Below are 22,350 nucleotides of genomic sequence, written 5' to 3'. Positions count from 1 at the left end.
TTCCTAACAGCCTCAGGCCCTTTCCTTTTCCCCCTCAGCCGCTTAAGCAGCTGAGGGGGAAAAGGAAAGGGCCTGAGGCTGTTAGGAATAGTGAGAGTTGATGTCCAAAACACTTGGAGGACCCAAGTTTGCCCTTGCCTGAGTCTACAGCCAAGGAAAATTCAGCAAAGGCTTTCTTAGCTTCTCCCTGCAATGAGTTAATTGAAGACAGCCTACATTTCATTTTGAACTCAGTTTTAGCAAATGAGGTGAGCTCAAAAGGAAGGAAGGAAGCGGAAGAAGGAGAGAAAGGGCATCTGAAAAAAACAGGGATGACAAATAATGGAGATCATAGCAAATTAAGACAGTTAGGAGGTCTGTTTGGCTTATTTGTTGGGCCGGGCTGTGGCGCAGCTGGCTAGTAACCAGCTGCTATAAATCACTACTGACCGAGAGGTCATGAGTTTGAAGCCCAGGTCGGGTTAAGCCTCCGACCATTAATAGCCCTGGCTTGCTGTTGACCTATGCAGCCCCAAAAGACAGTTGCACCTGTCAATTAGGGAAATTTAGGGACGCTTTATGCGGGAGGCTAATTTACAACACCATAAAACTGCCAGCAAAACACGAGGAAAGGAATGAGGAAGTACAGCCACTACTGGACGGTGAAGCAGCAGCTCCCCCTGTGGCCGGAATCGTGAAGCTGGAAAAATGTTTAAAATGCCTCTGAGTCTGTCTAATGTATGTTGTTTGTCTGTTGGCATTGAATGTTTGCCATATATGTGTTCATTGCAATCCGCCCTGAGTCCCCTTCGGGGTGAGAAGGGCGGAATATAAATACTGTAAATAAATAAATCTTACGTATTCATGTGAAGTATCACTGATCAGAAATGTTCAAAACTCTGTGAACCCTGAGAGGGTTGAAAGTTGGGGAAGGGCACTGAGAAAGAAAGATTTCCCTCTCATTTATTTTAGGGCAATTCCATCCCAATGGCACAGGCCTTCCTGAATGTTTCATGGAGCACCACGATTTATGGCTGGACTTGTTTAACCTGGAGCAAAGACTTCTAAGGAAGGAGGGGCAAACGGTCTGCAGAAGACAGAGGCGAACGAGGGCATGATTTAGTGAATTAATCAGTGGTAATCATGAAATCGAGATGGAAAGCATAAATCTTGCAAAGGATTCTGCAGTCATGGAAATTATTTTAAGCATCTCTACTGGCCTTCTAATATCTTTCTACAGGAATAAGAGAAGTGATTAGACGCCAGCTTCCCATGCTCGAAATATATGCACTGTTGGTTTTATAATTTGTTGTTACCTTCTCCAGCCATGGCAAATGGCCCATGGAACATAAAGAAGGACTTTATAGTGTATCTTTTCAGCATTCACAAAGCGTAGATGGGAAAATAATTTGAACTCTTCTGTTGAAAACAGCTCAACAAAATATTTCTTAGCAGGACTGTATTATAATCTTTCCCCCTAGACTTGGTTTAACAAATATGCTACTGAGTATAGATCTGGATTCTCTAAGTCTTACTTATGGATAGCAGCATGGCATGCTGGAATGTTAATGCAACTGCACATTTTAAAAACAAGATTGGGTTAATTTATGCTGCTGTTTTCTGCTTTAGGGGGAAAGGCATGAACATCTGGCTAGGCTTCTTATTTTTAATAATGAGCTTATAGCCATAATGCCATCGCATGGGAACCCACTGACATTTCCAAAGCCCTGCCATGTGATAGAGAAGAGGCAGAAAACTATTACTTGTTTATTTTACTATTTCCTTCTGCAGTACTGGAGAAGGGACAATATGGACTAGTTTTGGGGCTGCTATATATATTTTCCCATGCTCAGTCCAGAACAGTGGTTCCCAACCTGTGGGCCACGGCCCAGCAGTTGGCTGAGAATAAAAATCCAGTCCGTGAATCTCCTTCCTCTTTATTTTATTTTATTAATTTTATTTATTTATTTATTTATTTACAACATTTTTACCCCGCCTTTCTCACCCAACGGGACGCTGCTCCTTTCTGTAGAGTTGACCATTGCATTGAATAGACCACATCAGGTCTAGATGATTAAATATGGTTTTCTGTTGGCGAGCAGATGGCGACTACTGGAAGTCATTTGTTTTGTATCAGAAACTGAAGTTGATGTGATCTATCCAATGCAATTTTCTGAATCAGCACCCCAAATAACCAAACCAAATCTAAAGTTGACCAAAAACTGATTCACAACCATTTTGGTACTAATGTTGGAAAGTGGTCCCTGTTCAAGAGGTCCCTAGTCAAAGTGGTATCTGGTCAAAGTGGTCCCTGATCAAAAAAAGGTTGGGAACTACTGGTCCAGAATGTCATTCACACTGTCCCCATCATACTGCTCACCTTTTTCCAGCATTGGAGTTTCAAGGTAGGTTGTCTATTGTTAGAGCCCAGAAAAACCCTAAAAGTCTAGTGCTGATGTAAGAATCTTTATCATTCTTCTCCCCAGCATTGGACTAATAGTGTTGGAGCAATAATGTAGGAGGGATGAGAAAGGAAGACTTTTCAACAGTGGCAGATTGAAAGAAAACGATGGCTTGGTGTAGTGATTAGAGTGCTGGAAGAACAGGGTTTGAACCCCAGCTGGTGGGCATGGGCAAGTCCTATTCTCTCATTCCCAGAGGAAAGTAATGGCAACATCCCTCTGAACATACCTTTCCATGAAAACCCTGGAATAGGTTTGCTTGAGATCACCACAAATTGGAAATGACTTGAAAATACACAGCAACAACAATGATGACCAGAATTTGAAATTATCACACTGTAGACTGCTTGAAAAGCTGATGGATTCTCCATCTTTAGAAGTCTTTTATAAGAGGTTGGATAGATATCTTTCAAGATTGCTGTAATTGTATATCTCTAACAATTGGACTATCAAGATTTAAGATTTTATGATTCTGTGAGTGCTACTGAGACAACTTGAGAGAAAGTGAGTTGAGGGTAGAACTATTAATAGATGTTGTTTTTGTTCCGGGCTAATAAGAACTGTGTCTGATGGTTTCTGTCACCCTGGTGCTTCTGAAAGTTTCAAGAACAAGACAAGAGTGGGGTTTGGATTTCGTTTTAATTTGAACAGTTGGGGCAGGTTTTGGCCTCTTGGTAGCATTGTCTCATACTAATCCTCCAGTCTTTCTGCCCTTCCTTTTCTCATCCTACTGTGTTTTTGATGTGAAAGGAAGCATTGGCTGTGAAATGAGATAACGTGTCTTGGATTGTTTTCCTGGCCGTCCTGCTAACAGTATCCTGACATTGGAGAAATCACTAAATCTCTATATCCTTTGCTGAGACATGAAGAAAGCATTTCTACTCTACCTCTCATGTATAGGAAAATGATACATTTATTTCAGTTTCCAAAGATGTGTTGACCTTAATGTTCGAAAAGTGCTTGTATAAAAGCATGTTATGGACCCCTCTTGGTTTTGTTGTTTTGGAGGCTTAGTGTTTCCATCTTTATTTCCCAGATTTCCTGTCTCATTCTTCCTCTTATTTTTAAACTGGTGAAAAAAAATATTTGTTGTTTCCCTCAAACCAACCAATGCAATAGGATAGGTGTCTATCTAAAATTGAAGTGCAAAGGGTTTAAACAGAATGGTGCAAATCAGTCCTTAGAAACATTCCTTTTGGAACTGCTAGAATTCTATAGCCAGTATCTGTTGGATATACAATAAAGGAGGTTATCAGAAGAAGAAGAAACTAGAAGCAAGACCCTAAAATATAGTTTACAATTGTAATCTAAAAAGGGTAATGTCTCCAAGTTCCCAAGAATGTATCAGGGATGCAGCATATGTGGCTCTTCTTATTGGACTACTTTTCTTAAGTAGCATTAGCTGTGCTGAGACTCATAACCACCTATGCAGTGTCACTTGTTTTCCACCACATAGATAATGAGGACAACCATTATGCTAGAATGGGTCCAACAATGTAATGAGTTTTCTATGTAACCAAGCATCAAGTTGCTTTGTAAGAACTTCCAAGATTGTGTTCCATAAAACTGAAAAGGTACTCTCAGGAAATCCAACATTGCCAGAAGTGGACAATGTTTTCGTACATGGAACACATGTCAAATCCAATATAGTGTTGCTGTAGCGTACATTGTGTGTGTGTGTGTGTTTTACACTGACACTATGATGCCATGTATTTGCTTGACTGAGCTTTATAATCCTATCCAAGTGAGCTTTAAGAAATTTGCTTGTCTAAAACACAGGACAAAATAGACAGTGTCTATGCCTATTTTGTGTGTTCTATGGGGTCATTGAAGCTCCCGGCGGCACAGTGGGTTAAACTGCTGAGCTGCTGAACTTGCTGACCAAAAGGTCAGTGGTTCAAATCCAGGGAGGGGAGGGGAGCTCCTGCTGTTAGCCCCAGCTTCTGCCAACCAAGCAGTTCGAAAACATACAAATATGAGTAGATCAATAGGTAACGCTTCGGCAGGAAAGTAACGGCACTCCGTGCAGTCATGCTAGCTGCATGACCTTGGAGATGTCTATGGACAATGCCAGCTCTTTGGCTTAGAAATGGAGATGAGCACCAACCCCCAGAGTCAGACACAACTTGACTTAATGTCAGGGGAAAACCTTTACCTTTTAATGTGGTCATTGAATTTTACTCCAGCACTTGAGTTAGGAGAGTGTTTCTCTCCACATGCAAAGCATGGGGTGGGCTGAATGACATGCATTTCTCTGACCCTCCAAGCATTCATTGCAAGTCTCAGACACTGTCACCTGAGGCAACCGGCTCAGTCTTCCTAAAGAGAGCACCAGCCTAGTGTACCATATAATCTCACTACCTTTGCCATGAAAATCCATCTTTGATTAATTCCCTTCCTTCCTCTTGGTTGCCGAAATGGACAAATTCACAATAAGGATCAGAGAAAACCATTGACAATATTTTTTCAAAGACAGGGAACATTTACTTGGCTTTTTTTTGCAGAAAAAGAGGTAATAATATGTTAACAGTAGGTTTTGATAATGGGTGGGTTTGGTAAAATGGAACAATAAGAGAAGTTATTTCATACATTTATCTATAATCACAGTTAGGAAAGTCAGGTGTTAAATGTAACTACCTTTCCTACTTTTTGTGGTATCCTTTTCTTGCTTTCCCTTTGTATGTTCTTTTTTATTTTATTTGAAAATCTCAAATAAAAATGTGATCATTCACACATGATGAAAGAACTAAGAATTCCAAAAGTCTTTCACTTGCTGGTTGAGCCTTTGTGTGTTTTGAAGAAGTTTTTGCATTTGAGAAGTCTTGAGAAATTTTACATGTAATATGCATGAAACCATTATTTACTTAGAAAGCTGGGGTGGGAAACCCTTTTCTCACAAAAAGATACAGGTTTTTATGCAAAATTTGTAGGGATGCAACAACTCCAAGATACAAAAATAAACAAACAAATAAGTCTCATCTTGATATGCAATCATTCTTTATATCCCAGAACATAAATTAGCCCACCTGTGGTTGGCACCCTGTTGTTGCTGAAACTCACAGCTAAGCATTCAGAACAATTTCTTTAGAATTCCTGAAAATTGACTTCTCTCCTACCTGCATCTCCAAGCTTTCGAAACACACAAAGGATTCATAGGACAGCAAGCTTAGTTGAGTGTTTCTCTCCACAAGAGAGCCATGAGTTGAGAGTTCTTGCATATTTCACATTTCTTTTGAAATGTTATTCGTGGATACCTAGTCAAAACCTGGATGCTTCATTGAACAGTAGATAATCTGAGCTACTGTGCAGCACAAAAGGGAGGTTGAGTGACAAAAAACATCCTTCAGTCGTAGAAAAGGTGCACCCAGTGTATAGATTTGTATGCCTGTGATTTATAAAATTATAAATTAATGTTTCACAGTAAAGACACAATTTTCCCACAAAAAGCACAGTAAGGGGTTGTCTCTGGGATATTGTAAAGGTTTCTTGATAAGTCGGAGGTTTGTTACACATATCTCCAGCTCCTTCAATAAATGTAAGAGGATATTGCTTGATATGTTTAGTGTTTAAAGGCTCTCCAGAAATAGATATTTCCTCTGTAAGCATTTATAGAAACATAGCTGTTAGACTTGGATGCTATATTCTGAAATAACCTGGTCTCTCTGGGAATTACTGGGTGGGATTTCAGCTCAATTCACAGTCTGAAACAACTTGAGAAGCCTTTTTTCTTTTGTCCTACTTTCCCTTTCCTTTAGGCTTTCATTTCTTTTCCTTCATGTCTGTGGGCCATCCCTCCTTTGGTCATGCTAGCTGGAAGGTGCTGAGATTTTTAGTCTTCCAACTTCCTTAAGCACTTTGGCTTAGTTCCTCTCTGATATCAAAGTTGCCAATGGCAAGAAGAGCCATCTACATCCTGTGCCTTAAAAATTTATCACCATCGCTAAATTCCTCAGGCAGCAGTTCCATGCTGTTTTGCTCTCCTAATCACATAGGGTCGAGGTGAGCTGTCTTTGGGTTAAACCTATTTCATTTTTGCATTAGAACTGCAAGATCCACCAACCAGAGCCAGGTGCAAAAGACATGCACTTAAGAGTTGCAGATGAAGCGTCCCTAAGCCTGGGAATTTGATTTTTTTTGTGCCAGAAAGGAATTTTTCTTGAAGAAAAGCTTGTTCCAGGCAATCCAAGGTCTCCTATATTTCAGGAACTATCATTTCAAAAGGTGGCTATTGTTAAGCAGTTTTGAGTGAAATCATCGATCCTGTTCTATCTTCATCTGCAACTTAGAAAGCTATTGCAGCCATGCTATTTAAACTATAGCTCTCCTTGTGCTAATTGTTCCTTAGGTTTGGCTCCTGTCCCTTGCCTTTGCTAAATATCCCTTTTCTTTTTGCTGTTTTTCAGGAACTGGTGGGAAGCAACCCTCCGCAAAGGAACTGGAAAGGAATCGCAATTGCGTTACTTGTTATTCTGGTTATTTGCTCCTTGATTGTCACCTCCGTTATCTTGCTGACACCAGGTATTTGTATAACCTTTAGCTGTGGCTGATGCTGCTATTGTAATTCCAGCATGTACTATGGGGATTCATTGTAAAAAAGACAGATGACTGATTGAAGTGAACTTGACTGCTAGATCAGTCAGGTGGAGAAAAAAATTCTTCTGTTGTTTTTGCACTGTCTTGAGGGCAGGAATACTTGTTTTTTAAAAAATATGGATGAACATTTACATGCATTTTTTGTGTCAGGAGCAACTTGAGAAACTGCAAGTCATTTCTGGTGTGAGAGCATTGGCTGTCTGCAAGGATGTTGCCCGGGGATACCCAGATGTTTTACTTGTGGGAAGCTTTTCTCATGTTCTTGCATTGGAAACTAGAGCTAACAAACTGGAGCTCACCCCGCTTCCCAGATTCAATCTGCCGATTTTTGGCCAGTAGTCCTGCTTGCACAAGGGTTTAACCCATTGCACCACCAAGGGCTCCATGTACATCATCATCATCATCATCATCATCATCATCATCATCATCATTTAATTACTTATTAATCGCACTCCATCCACGATGCTCTAGGTGATTTACAAGATAAAATTGTAAGGGATAAAAATACATACATACAAATATTGATAAAAATTAAAATAGATTAAAAGCTCTAGTAAAGAGCCAGGTCTTGAGTGCTAGGGTAAAAGGCCCTAACTCACGCATGGCTCTCATAGGGTGGCAAGGCATTCCATAAGGCAGGGGCAGAAATAGAAAAAGCTCTGCGCCTGGTCCTCTCCAAGTGCACTTCTCTAGGACCCGGTACATAGAGTAAGTCTCGTTGGGATGGTCGTTGCGACCTCTGATGATGGGAGAAGGAGAGACGGTCCCTAAGATATGATGGGCCCTGGCCATAAAGAGTTTTAAAAGTCAGGACTAGCATTTTATATAGACCACGGTAATCAGTTGGAAGCCAATGCAGATGCTGCAGCACTGGTGTTATGTGGCATTTCATAGGTGTTCTTGTGAGTAGCCTGGCTGCCGCATTCGGAACAATACGGAGCTACCGGGTCGTGGACATCGGAAGGCCAACATACAGGGCGTTGCAATAGTCCAGCCTAGACGTGACCGTGGCATGGATGACTGTTGCCAGGGCCTCATCAGATAGATAGGGTGCCAGTTGCCTCGCTTGTCGTAGATGGAAAAAGGCCTGTTTGCTGGCAGCAGCGACCTGAGCTTCCATTGTCAGCTGCGAATCTAAAACGACACCCAGGCTCTTAACGGTGGGCGAAGGAGATAGGGCAGCACCATCGAAGGTGGGTAGCAAGTGGGTCAGACCAGTTGAGCGGCCATGCCAGAGAATCTCAGTCTTCGCCGGGTTCACCTTCAATCTACTAACACGTAGCCAGTTCGACAGAGCCTCCAGACATAAGGTGAAATTGTCTGGTATTGACGTTGCTCCAGGCTCCAAGCGCAGAAGGAGTTGCATATTGATAGCAGTCTAGGCCAAAACTCCGAGCCAAACTTGCAAGGGGTCTAACGTAGATGTTGAAGAGAAGAGGGGAGAGAATTGCACCTTGGGGTACCCCACATAGGAGGGGAGATCTGTCAGAGACTTGATCCATATACTCCACGCATTGGCTCCACGCACAAGGGTTTAACCCATTGCACCACCAAGGGCTCCATGTACATGCATGATCAAGGTTAAAAAAGTAGACACAGTGTTATTGTCTTGCATGGATGGTAACTTCACAAAATAGATTGATTATGGATCTTGTCACCCTGAACATACCTGATGATAACTGCAGAGTCAGGTCTCATTGGTGTTTGGATGGGAGATCACTAGGAAATGCTAGGGATCTCAAGTTAGAAGCACCATACTTGAAATTCTAGAGCAGACAATTGTGGAAGTTGAAGTCTAAAACACCTGGAGGGCTGAAGTTTGTTCTAGAGAGACACGTCCCATCAAAGATGTTAATACTAGTCTAAGTGAGCCAATGAGATGATTCAATATAACACAACTTCCACTGCATAGCAGAACATGTTATATGAAGTTTGGTTTATGGAGACTATAAAGAAGGCAGACTGATCATAAATCCAAAGCTCCCATGGCATAATCATTGTGGTTCAAAATTCAACCAATAAATGTAGTGGTCTAATTCAATATAAGAAGATGGGAGACCTACACCCAATACCAGTGCTGTAAGCTATATTTCGGAGAATGGAACTGGCAAAACCATATCTTGCCTATGTCATCAGAGGACTTGAAGACACACATGGACACACCCTTTCTGTTGTGATTGTCCATCACACAGTGTCACTAACCTTACCAGCTCTTAACCAAACAGAGAGCAATAGGTTGAATCTAGTCCTAACCAGATGAGGCCCATTAGAATGAACTGGACATCAATTTATGATGACTAATAAGTGCATTTCATTTCAAAAGCTTTAGTCTATGTAAGAATGACAAGTTTAGCCCAAGAGTGGGCAACTACGCAGGGACATTTTTCCATCCTATTCTTGCCTGGTGGGCTACGTGGGCACCCAAAGAGATGATTAATTTTTTGGCAATTCTGCTTTTGTATGCTTCTGGGAGGCTTGAAGAGTTTTACAGAGTTCTGGAAAGGAAACTTTTGCAGTTTGAACATGTTTGAGCCTTAACTCGCATTTTGTCCCTGATCCTTTTAATTAGAAACATAGAGGATGAAACATGAGAATCTTGTGCAGCCTGTGCATGGGCTGAACCAGTGGACTGTGCTGTTCCTTCTTGAATTAAGGCTGCCCATTTTTTCAACAAAACTGTTTAAAGAACTTTTATGGATTCAAAATGGCCTGGGGGAATGCAAAAAAAAAAAAAACTCAAGTGGGAGAACATTTTTGGCACAAGTGTCCCATAGACCAAATTGTCCTTACTCCTGATCTAGAGCTTTCTAGTTCTGATTTTAATGTTTCCGACAGCAGAAAGTTAGTGCAAGAATTGGCCAGAAGTTAGAATTATCATCTGCAACACTATTAGACAGAAGTGTTACGAATAATTCATATTATGACAGATTACCAGCTGTGACTTCCCACAACTTCTGTTTTTAGAAATGATCCAAGAACATGCCAAACAGAAGGTCACCATTCTACCCGACACTTATTAGTGTGTTTTAGTTAGACCCTGGAGACAGCCTACAACAGTGGAATATGACAAGATGACAAAGAAGAGTATGATATATTACAATTAGAGATGAAACAATAACTTCGATGTGTGTCAGAATCACCACTAATACTTTTCAAAGGAAGTGGCATGTTAGCATATTTACTTTGGATTTGATCCAATTCACAACAGCAGAGCAGCCATCCATACAGGGATTGGCAGAGGGTGAGGTTTTCAGAAAGCTCCTGCAAGATGTTGTTATTGAGAGCAGGGATAGAGAAGAGCATGGATTATTTTAACAGGATAAAGAACTGATTTTATGAACAGCTAGGTACATGTTCAGCCAACATTTACGTCTGCCAGGCTAAACATCAGAAAGTTAAATGAAAGACCTTACCGTATATACTTGTGTATAAGTCGACCTCGTGCATAAGTCAAGGTCAGGTTTTGGGAACAATATTATGGATTTTTCCAGGAAGGATTGAGGTCTCACTTTTCACCTCTGCACTTCGTTTTTGGTGGGTTAAGGTATAGTACTTACATGGACCCATGAATATGTCAACCCAAGTTTTTTGAGACTTTTAAAATCAAAATGTCTAGACTTCTGCACAAGTATATACCACATTACACAGTTGGGTATTCTATGCTACATCTGAAGAAAGTTAATTTGAGGTGCAGGGCAAGATACACCAAGTGTTATACAAACCTCTGTTTTCCACCAGAGGAGAATGGCTAGGACACACTAAAGTTGTGACACCCAAACTCTTGTTCTCCAGGTGTTTTGGACTTCTTCTCCCAGGAACCGTTTCCACTTTGGCAAGCAACCAGGGATTCTGGGAGCTGAAATTCAAAACCCCTGGAAGACCAGAGTTTGGGAAACATTGCACTATAGGAATAGCCGGAAGAATCTAAGTTGGTTACCCCCTTCTACCTAATGCTAGGGCCTTTCAGAACAGCATTCACTTCATCCAAAACGCTTAGTGATACTGCATGCAAAAAGTGAAGGAATTCCACAGGACTTGACATGCAAGGCAATAAAATTTTGTCCTTTTGGCTAAGGTAACTCTGTCATGTGAGTGAAGAGGTTCAACTGAGGTCTTTTTACCTCTTCCTCACTGGCAATTGGGCTTTTAGTGATGTTCCTGATACCGTAGCATTTCCATTTCATTGTCATTGCCCTCAGTAACATTTTCCCCATGTATACTTCTAAAACAATAAGTCTTAGGACTGAGCTACTTGAATATAGTAGCAAGTGGAAGCCTGTGTGCCTATTAATGAGAGAAACTGGAATCTTAAGTGGCTCAAGTACCTTGGGACCAGTGAAGTAAAAAGCCATTTTCTCCTCCATTAATTGGCTCATTGGAGTCTGTTTATGGCATCTCTAAACAGGGATGTGTTTTGCCTGCATAACAAGTTAATATTAAAAAACAGGAAAAGGCATCTAATGTCATGAGGTATTCCTGAAACTCACTGGAATCTCTTTTCCTGTAGTTTGAATCAATTTCTCTGTGTCCTAGGAGACATCTACACTGTTGAATTAAGGCAGTTTGGCACCAAATTAACTGCTGTGGCTCGAGGCTATGGGATCCCAAGATATGTCATTTGGTGAGGCACTAGCACTATTTGGCAAAGAAGGCAAAAGACCTTATAAAGCTACCATTCTTGTAATTCCAAAACATCAAGTCATTGTAATAAAAGTGGTAGCAAACCTCAATAATTACACAGTGTGCACCCCTAGCCTCTGGAACAGAAGAAAACCAGTTTGCTCCATCTTAAAAACTTACATACTATTTACTCAAGCCTAATGCACAGTTGCACACCTCAATTTTCAAAACCCTGAAATCAAAAAAAGTTTGCCATATTATACAACTCTAATGCACACTCTAATTGGGAAGGTAATTTAGCAGGAAAAAAGGTGAACACTGGATTTGAATAAATATAATATATATACATATGCCCGGTTTCCATGTCTCCCCAAAGACTTTGTCCCATTGGAACCAATCGAGCTGAGTTTCAAGAAGATACATCAGGCGTTAGTAACTTTTGTCATTTGTTGTTATTTTTGTGTGCCTTCATGTTGTCCGTCAACTCATGGCAACTCCATGAATTTTTCATAGGGTTTGTAAGGCAAGTAATACTCAGAAGTGGTTTTGCCAGTTTCTTCTTATGAAATCTTGCATCTCCTCATGGAGGTTGCTGTCCTGGGAGTGGGGCGAGTAGGTGGAATGATGTTTGGAACATATTCATTGTTTTTTAGAAGCTTTGGTGATTTTATTGGCTTGTTGTTAAACCTGTGTTATAACCACAGGAGAGAGACCTTAAGAAACGGAGTGGGAGGCAGTCTAGAGCAAAGGCAGCCAGCCTAGCAGCTTTGGGGAAATAAGAGTATAAGCTATCATTACCTTCACCCTCTTGCTTAGAAAGCATCTGAACCCTTCAGAATTTTGGGCAAGCAATGAGACATTGACCATCAAATGTATATTAATTTCCCCCCTTCTGTTGACCCATCCATGACAGATGTGCATGTTAGCTAGAATCCATACATCGTGCAATTTTTGCTTTGAGAAGGAACCAATGCACATTAAAAATATACAAGAATATACTTGCGTGGTAGCCATTAAAAAATAATTGCCACTGTGGTGGCTAATCCATTTGTAATGATTAAATATCAGTATGGGGAGAGGAAGCACAATACTCACATATTTCAGAATAAAACTACAGCTCCTTGGAGCACGAAGGAGCAGCCATTTGCCCATAATGAAAATGATTATTAATATTTATGACTCATTGTGTCCCAGTTCTTAAATGCCGTCTGCTTCCCTGGCTGTAGTTTGAAATGGATTCGTCACTCCTTGGTATGCAGCAGAAATTTCAAAGAAACCTCTTGCTCCATTTGCATCTATTCATTGCATACTGAAAGTCCTCCATTTCCAAAACTCTCCAGCCAGCATGGCTAGTGACCACTCTAGTTGGGAGATTCTGGGATATGTAGTCCAAAAAGTAATGTTTCCTAGCTCTGGCTTCATGGAGTGGAGGTTTACAGAACATGCATTGCTGTTATATTCTGGAGCTAAGGATAAAGAAGTAGGTCAAGAATGAGAGGTGCATGGAAATCCTAGAAATGGGCAAACAAGACCTGATTCAGGAGGTTTGGATGTCTGAAGCAAATGAGAACATGGTGTCAGGGGTATTTATTAAATATTGTCTTTCACAGTTCCAGAAATGAGTATTTGGGGTTGTAGAACAGATTGTTGGCCCCAGGAAGGAGAGCTTTCGATATCTTCCACTTGAGGCAGTTACCTTGTTTTGGTTGATCATAGGGCTAGCCCAACACAGACTCACCCAACTCACCCAAAAATCTTAAAATTCATCATAATCATAAAATTCCATTAGAAGAAAATGGTGCAACATGGCTTATTAAAGTATTTGTTCTCTCACTATTTTCTATAAGATGCCCATGTAAAAGACAGAACAGGTGCATTTATTCAGAAAATTTCCTTTGTGTGCTGCAGCCTCCAGAATCTATGCTTTCGGACTTCTGAGAGTTCTAATCAAATATAAATTTCCCAGGTTCATGAATAAATAGGGTCATTGAACCTACTCTCTTTCCATCATTGATTCAGGAGTACTCTTGCAGATATCTGCTGGACCAGTAACATTAATTTCAGTGAAAGCTACATGGTCCTTGGTCAGTAGAAAATGATAAGATGGAATTTGTGGGATGTGGAGCAATAACGCATATCTCCCCACCCCCCTTCTGAATGTTTTCCAGTTGAAGATAACAGCCAGTCTCAAAAGAAGAAGATTACAGTGGAAGATCTGTTCTCTGATGACTTCAAAATCCATGACCCAGAGGCTAAATGGATAAGTGGTAAGTCTTGCAATCAGATGCGAATCTAACTTCTGTCACCTCTTGTATCATTTGGTTTTCAAGCTCTCCTCTCTCCCCACTCACGCTGCATTTCACTTTATTTTTATCTTGCAAGTTTTCACAAACTGAAGCCACAGTACTTTCAATTGAGCCAAAACTGTAGCCCATCTAATCCAGTGTTGTCGATTCATAACTGGGAGCTATTTTCTCTGGGATGAAGTAGATGCTATTTCCCAAATATCAATACCCAGCTATTGAAGGAGGGATAGTCATTCATATTCATTCCAAAGTGTATCTCAAGGCAATCCAAAATGTCATTTATTTTCATGTCATTAATATCACAATGAAACTTAAACTTCTCTATACAGTTATATTGAAAAGCATAAAAATTACAGGTATTTTAGACCCTTAAATATCCAATAGATCCAGATACATATTCTGTACAGAGCTATGAAGTCTCTTATTTGTCTCTGAAACATCTGCTCATTTTCTTGCCCAACTTACATGCCTTACAGAATGAGTAGCAATGAGGAATATCCTAAAATACCTTAATCTGATTTCTTTGCATGAAGACACAGGATATTAGATACATGTGGTAAACAATTGCATACATGTGCATGACTCTCTCTAGATTCAGAACCCTGCTCTAGAATATGCTGCCTCCTGATAATGAAATAGATCCATTTCAATGCACTATCACTGAATTTCCCTGGAAGGGCAGATTGTCAGAATGAAGGGCAGAAGATATTATGGAGAGAAGCTGATAACTCAAAGGCCAGTATGGAGAAGAATGCTTTCTCTTGTTTCTCATGCTGAATGGTGAAGCTAGGCTCAAAAACTGGCAAACTCTCCATGTTATATAGGAGCTTTCCTATGTGCTTAGTAGCTAACCTTGATCTATTAATTTCTTTAAATTGTAGTAGAATTACTGCATGGAGGATTTACAGTCATGAGAAACTAACATAGCAGCTGCATAACTCAGTCTGTGAATCCACAAGATTTTGGCTGCATTTCAACTTTGCTGTATTGAAGAACCTTGCAGAGCTGTTCTCTGTTAAGAACCCCAGAACTTGCCTGGCTTGATAGTCAGACTCAGACTGCAGAATATTGCTACAGTGCTCTGGAAAGAAATCATTGTGAAGAAGTATGGGGAAATAGCTCACAAGATAATTTTATGCTGAGTTCTCCCTTTGATTTAAATCTAGTTAGACCTGATATGCTTTTTGCTTTTTATTGGGGTCCTGACCTTATGTAAAGCAGAAAGGCCAGTTCTCACTTTACGGTTTGTATTCTGGAACAGATATCCCATTATAAAATGTGTAAGTGTCCCATCTCATTAGCATGGATATCAAATCCAGCCCATATTCTTTCAGGTGGAGAGAAAACTTATACTTAGATATTTTAAAATTATCCATATCTTTCTTGATCCGTGTTTTCTTATACAGATATCCTGCTAGTTAATGCTTGTCTAGCAGTGGTCGAATAAGGGGAAATAAATGATCAGACTGTAAACTGTCCTCTTGCAACTCTAGACTGAGAGCAGCATGGATAGATGTTTCAGTCATCATAGGCATACAGATACAAGCATCATCCCTGAGCACCTTGATCTCCACAATCACATATTTTCCTATGACAACATTTAGCTATTTCTTATCTTCTGTCATGTTGTTAATAGCCACATCCTTAACAACTGCAAGCAGAAGTGGAGAGGCGCACATAAAGAAGAATTGTACCCCTAAACAAATGTTAAATGTATATAAGACTGTAGCAGAACAGGTGTTGGTCATTGTTTGAAACTATGGTTCTTAGCAATTGGTTTGCAGACATTTGGGGACAGTGTACAAGCAGATCCCAATCAGTATGAGTGGGAGAGTTTGTTGCAATGACATTTTGGAGCTTTATGGGGCATCTATATAGGGACATTCTATATTAGATTCAGTGAGACTTACTCCCAAGACATATATAGGGCAGTGATTCTCAACCTGTGAGTCCCCAGATGCTTTGGCTTCCAACTTCCAGAAATCTGGGAGCTGTAGGCTAAAACACCTGGGGCCCCACAGGTTGGGAACTATTGGTGTAGGGGATTTCTGCCTCAACTGTGTCCCACTGCTAACCAACAGCTTCAAGGATTCAAGTTATTTATATGTTCAAGGACTTACCGATACTAATGGAAGTTGTAGAGTAGACACAACAGCTATATTGGTACTCAGTTGGTGACAAGTTCTTGTTTTTACTGATGTTACATCTTGACTGGGCAGACTTTCAGAAAGCTTCTGTTGGACAGCTCCTTAAGATCTTTGGCTTCTGAACAAGGAGAGAGGTGGAATATAGCTGAATAAAATAGAGCACCTTGATCAGTAACATTGGCTGGCTGGTAGGCTGGGAAGCCTGGAGCACACAAAGTGTTGATGACAATAAGGCAGATCCAGGAACCTGTAGAAAGCACAAGATAAACTTCTGGGGGCATTTTGGAAAATAAAATATAGAGGGTCAGCCTTCACTTTTTGCTTGCTGTTTCTATGGTCTTGATTGCAGCCTCAAGTGGCCACTTTTCTTTAAGAAAGGGCAGGACAATTTCACACAAAGCTTCATATAAAGGTATAATTTTGCTTTTGTGTTCTTTTGGGGAGAAAAGAAAAAATGGAGCTGTGCATCCAGTGGGGTTAGTGGGAAGAAACTCATTGACTAGGATTTGATTCAGGTTGAGAAGATTGAAGGTTGATCGGGCACTGAAAAAGATCTATGGCAAACTGTCACTAGGAAAGCCATTAAATAAATGTCAAGCGGCTCTTTGAACAGAATGGCTTGGCCTTTTGCTTCTGCTTCATATTGTGAGGTTTCAGATTCTGGTTCCAGTTACATTTGACACAAATGCTCAGAAAGGGTCTCCATGGCGTAGGACTGCATTCTGTCCAATTTATGAGCCCTGTGTTACAAAGAGAGGGGCCCCTGCTGAAAAATATTAAAATGCCATTATTTTCATCAGAGGTCATCAGAACAATTCAGCAGACTTAATTAGTTCTTGCATCACCCCGTGGGGCAGGCAAATATGATTGCACTCGTTTTACAGCTGGGTAAACAACAAAACAGAGTGATGAATCTTTAAGGTCACCGGAAAGACAGTAGATGGTATGGGAATACAATATGGTGTGCTCGTCTCCTAGGCCTTGGAACAATATAATGTACAATGTGGTCTCCAACCAATTTTATTGTCTTTCTCTTTGTTTCAACCGACTGGGAAAATGTCTTAATGTACAATAACCCTTCTTAGCAGAAAACAGTTCTAGGGGCCATGCATTAATGTATATTGATGAGTGGATTACAACAATATATTTGGGAATCTAGGAAGATAATTTGAAAGAATGGATATCAGTCATGTCCAAATTGTCTTAACATCCACAAATAATGTCCAAGAGAAGAGTTTCTCTAAAGCTACAATGCAGATATACAAAGAAATATAAACACTCAAAAGTTTCTGAATAGCCAGCATGACGTGTTGCCAGACTGTATGAGTACAGCTTGGTCTTGGAGACTAGAAGGTTAAATATGAAGATGCGTACACATTTATCTAAATGGAAGAGGGCAAAACACAGCCCATGGGGTTTTTTTTCTTCTTCGTGTCAGGAGCAACCAAAATTGCTTCTGGAGTGAGAGAATTGGCCATCTGCAAGGATGTTGCCCAGGGGACGCCCGGATGCTTTTTGATGCTTTTTTAACCATCCTTGTGGGAGGCTTCTCTCATGTCCCCGCATGGAGCTGGAGCTGATAGACGGAGCTCATCCACACTCTCCCTGGGTGGGATTTGAACCTGGCAGCTTTCAGGTCAGCAACCCAACCTTCAAGTCATGAGGCTTCCATCCCCTAGGCCACCGGAGGCTCCATAGCCCATGGATGACATGTGCCCACATACGGTAAGTCCCTGTGTGAAGAGTTTCTGGGTGCCTGAGGACATTTCCCCACATATCTGTGCTCCTGGGATCATTACATGCCCAGGCAAAGTCTTAATTCTAAAGGAAGAGAAGATTTTTTTAGGTCAGTTCCTATTGTTAAAAAAGCCAGTCCCGGATTTAAAATGTCTTGGGTCCTACAAAATGTGGTTATATACCCTCACCCTCTTTTTTGTGGGAGACAGCATGAAAAGAGGCATAACAACAACAACAACAACAACAACAACAACAACTTTATTCTTATATCCTGCCACCATCTCCCCGAAGGGACTCGGGGTGGCTTATGGATGGCACAAGCGCCTAAAAACAAACATAAAAATGAAGCACAATATAAAATACAATAAAATAAAACATATACACATATAAAAACAATAACTCAGACTCAATAAATTCAGGTCATCAACCAGTGGCAGTAAGCTGCTGTAAATATGGCCAAGCTGTAAACAATAGGAATGGAATAAGTGCAAGTTGCAACGATGGAGAGAGGGCATAGGAAAAAAAGCAAAGATGTGCGACTACTGCACAGAACATCTAGGGACTAAGCATTCTCAAAAGCTTGTTTGAAAAGCTATGTCTTCAAATCCATGCAAAAGGAGGACAGTGTGGGGGCCTGTTCACAATCTATTAATCATGCTTTTTTTTTGCAGGGGAGGGTGCTTGTTTGTTTTATATTTCCATCCCTAGTGTTCAGAATAAGCAGATAGTTTATAGAATCACAGAATCAACCCCATTCTGCTCTATCAGAATACACAATCAAAACACTCCTGATCAGTGACCTTCCAGGTTTTGTTTAAAAACCTTCAAAGAAGTAGATTCCGCCACACTTGGAGGCAACATAGCCCACCGTCAAAAAGCTCTTATCATCTGGAAGTTTTTTTTAAAAAATATTCCAGTTGGATATCTTTTCCTGTAGTTTGGATCCATTGCCTTGGGTGCTCTTGGTGATCAGAGAAAACATTTCAGTCACTGTATTCCTCAAGCTTTTTTGTAATGTGCAACTTACTAATTTTTACAGATCAATATGAAGTTTAATAGAGTGAAAATCGCAGTTATTCTCACTGTCTGAGAACATAAAACTAAGTACGACCTTACAGAAGGGACCATAGCTCAGTAGAAGGGGATCAAATATGTATTTGGTGATGGGAAAGAGATTGGCCTGAGGTGCTGGGAGTATATGCCAGTCAGAGTAATACATTCTAGGTCAGGCATGGGCAAACTTTGGCCCTCCAGGAGTTTTGGACTTTAACTCTCACAATTCCTAACAGCCAGAAGGCTGTTAGGAATTGTGGGAGTTGAAGTCCAAAACTCCTGGAGGGCCAAAGTTTGCCCATGTCTGACCTAAATCATTTGGCTATAAAGAGCACAATGATCTCTCATTTTTTTAAATATTTCTCTGAATTTCTAGTGTTGCCCCTATTGTTTTTTATTGGGCTATGTGACTTTTTGTGTTCTCCCAGTCCAGTATTCTATACCTGTTTTTGCACATACCTTTCTTAAAATATAAAGAGTTGTTTTGATACAGGTTGAGCCTCCCTTATCTGAAAATTCTGAAATAAATGCATTCTGCCTTGTGACTATATATTTACATAATTTCTTTAAAATGGGGTAGAATGATAAAATGCTGCTCTTAGTTCTTCTTTGATGACAGCAAAATGACAGATAAGTTATTTTTTCATTGATATACTCACAGGCCACAAATTGGATGAATTCATTTGAACATTTGGCTGATATAAATTTCCTTTCTATCCCTAAATGGCAAAGAAATAGTTTGATTTCGTATACAGCAGTGCAGCATGAAAGGCTATGCAAATTCTTAATGACTGGAGCTAAGGGCCAAGGACAAGTTCATGGCATGGAGGGTTTGTGAAGTTTATATATGGTTTTGATGGTAAATAAAATAATCTGCTTGCATCCCTTTTGCAATTGTGACCTGAGATTGACAGTAGATTTATTGCAATCTGCTGATAAAGCCACAGGAGCTTCTCAAATGAGTCTCAGACATGTGGGCGGGACATGAATTATTTATGGTTTACTCTGCATAATACTTAAAGAGCCTTTGTAAAGAAGCATTAGTACCTTCATGATATTTTTTAAAAGAAGCAGAACTGTCAGGTAAAGAGATTTTTTTCCTCATTGGCAAAGTTCTTCCACTTATGAAGTACCGACTTTATTTGCAAATTAGAAGTCAGTTCCCAATATCCTCTGAGAAGAAGCACTTGGTGAAATCATTTATTTCTTTGACACATAGTAGCCCTAGTTCCTCTGTCACTGAACTCAAGATAGTATATGTGTCATTTCTGAATGGTTTCCTATCTATGCAGTGCCAAGACACGGGTTGACGTACCAATGGTTAATCCCAAGTAAAGTAGACCTATTCAATCAGTTATTGAATGGTGAGTCAAAATCCACATTTTGAATCCTGGAGCCATGATGGCGCAATGGCTTAAACCCTTGTGCCAGCTGGACTGCTGGCCTAAAGGTTGGGTTGCTGACCTGAAGGCTGCCGGTTCGAATCTGCAAGATGGGATGAGCTCCTGTCTGTCAGCTCTAGCTTGCGAGAACATCAGAGAAACCTCCCAGCAGGATGGTAACAAATCCAGGCATCCCCTGGGCAATGTCTCTGTAGATGGCCAGTTCTCTCACACCAGAAGCAACGTGTAGTATGTTCTCAAGTCACTTCTGACATGCTTTAAAAAATTGAATCTATTGATCCAATGGCCTATCCTAGTAGTCAGAATTAACAGCAGAATTTGGACCATGCATATACTAACTTTTGCCAAGAAGGTTGCACCAGACAATGGAGACTTTGTAGTTTGGTGAGGGACCTGCACACTCTTTGGCAGAGAAGGCTCAAGAGCTTCCAAAACTACAACTCTTATGACCTCATAGCATTGAGCCATGGCAGTTAAAGTGGTTCACACTGCATTAATTCCCCAGTGTAGATACGCCCTAGTTGAAGTACAAAACACCTTGAGGCCCAAAGATTGGGAACCACTGCCCTACCTAAAGTAACTAGCCATTTGATTGTGAAGACATGGATGAAGTAGGATCAATATTTTCCTGAACCCTTAGCTAGTTAACAATTAAAGCCCTGCAAAAAAGACAAGAACTAAACTAATAACCCTACATTTTAAACCAAGTGGTGGTGGAGAAATCTCACATGTTCAGCAAGCATGTGTTTTCTCTGCTAAGAGCGAACAAAGATCAACAATAAAACATTTGCAACCATTCTGTCTAATTATGCCAACTGATTCTTTGCTTTTGAGTCCTTTTCCTCATTGCCTTGTAAGGAAAGGCACCTTTTTCCCTCTGGAAAGGCAATTCAGCTTAGCTGTATGACTACAAGAGAGAGAGATAAAGTCTGACCTTGGGTCAAGGAACTGGACTTAAGATCAGATGGTTTACTGGCTCTATAGTTCCATTGGTGTTCTGCGTAGATCAGTGGGAACCATCCTAATCCATTGGGATTTATGGATGTCACATGGACAGAATAATCACTCTTCAAATCTTCCATCAAGAAGTACCACCAGAAAGCCTTTGTGGGGAATTCTGCCTTTACCCAAAACTTAAAAATTTCAGTTGTCAACCTGTTGACCTCACTGTCGTCAGCCAAGTAATGTATAAATCTGTCTGTGTCACTGTAACCAAAAGCAGTCCAGCCCATTCGTTGCATCTTTTATATGAGGAGAACCAGAATCCTTTATATGTGTTGGGCCTGCTTTAGAGACCTGTTAAATCACAAATTATGACAAAGATTACTGATGAATCTGGGGACTACTCTAAATTTACTTTGACCTTATATGTGGGGTTGAAGTAACAGTCATAAAGCTACTTCATTGGCAGGTTCACAAGCTGCTTCAGTAGCCCATGAAAGCTTTGATCATGAGAGATCTCTCCAGTTACATTGTTCTTTTTCATGCCAGTGTCAATAGTTAATGAAATGCAACAACAGCATGAAGCTTGGATAAAACACATTTTTCACCATATCTCCTAGAACCCTGAAGCCTGTTCTGGCCTAGAGATTGATGCAAAATCAACTTTGATTATTCTATCTACGTAACATATATGTATTCCCATTAGTGGATTTGTAATGGCTTTCAGTCAAACACAACAAGTGACACTTAATGATGGACCAAAAATGTAACATTTCCAAGCTTGGGTTCTGGAGATCTCTAATGATAGCACTTTTAATAGATTTATTGGGGCAACGTGGAAATTTCCCTTGCCTAAAACCTTTTCCAGCAACTGTTACAAAGTCTCAGCAACCAGATTGTCAGCCTTGTATCTGTTCTCAGATGCTTGGATTGAAAGGGGAAAGAAATCTGGTCTTGGTGCCTAAATATAGCAGTGGCATAAATCATTCCTGAATGAGCGGAGTCTAGCCAAAGGGCAAGGATGGTGGAGTCGAGACAAGCTTTGAAAGGTCAGATGAATGTGGTGACCGGTGAAGGGGATTCAACTTCAACTAAAAGCCATTAGAAG

The 22,350-nt window shown here is 40.5% G+C and overlaps 1 protein-coding gene across 6 annotated transcripts in view; it reads left to right on the top strand.

Annotated features, from left to right (window-relative positions):
* The window catches only part of dpp6 (dipeptidyl peptidase like 6), a 557,184-nt gene that overhangs the window by 361,267 nt on the left and 173,567 nt on the right, over positions 1-22,350 (top strand). For all 6 annotated transcript variants that reach the window (XM_062984637.1, XM_062984639.1, XM_062984636.1 and 3 more), the window contains exons 2-3: positions 6,845-6,959; positions 13,823-13,921. In XM_062984637.1, the coding sequence (XP_062840707.1) occupies positions 6,845-6,959; positions 13,823-13,921 (214 nt within the window). The remainder of the gene's footprint in view (positions 1-6,844; positions 6,960-13,822; positions 13,922-22,350) is intronic.

The sequence above is a fragment of the Anolis carolinensis genome, chromosome 6 (genome assembly GCF_035594765.1).
Source record: "Anolis carolinensis isolate JA03-04 chromosome 6, rAnoCar3.1.pri, whole genome shotgun sequence".
NCBI lineage: Eukaryota > Metazoa > Chordata > Lepidosauria > Squamata > Dactyloidae > Anolis > Anolis carolinensis.
The sequence above is the reverse complement of the archived record's forward strand: the minus strand, read 5'-3'. Positions and strand labels throughout refer to the sequence as shown.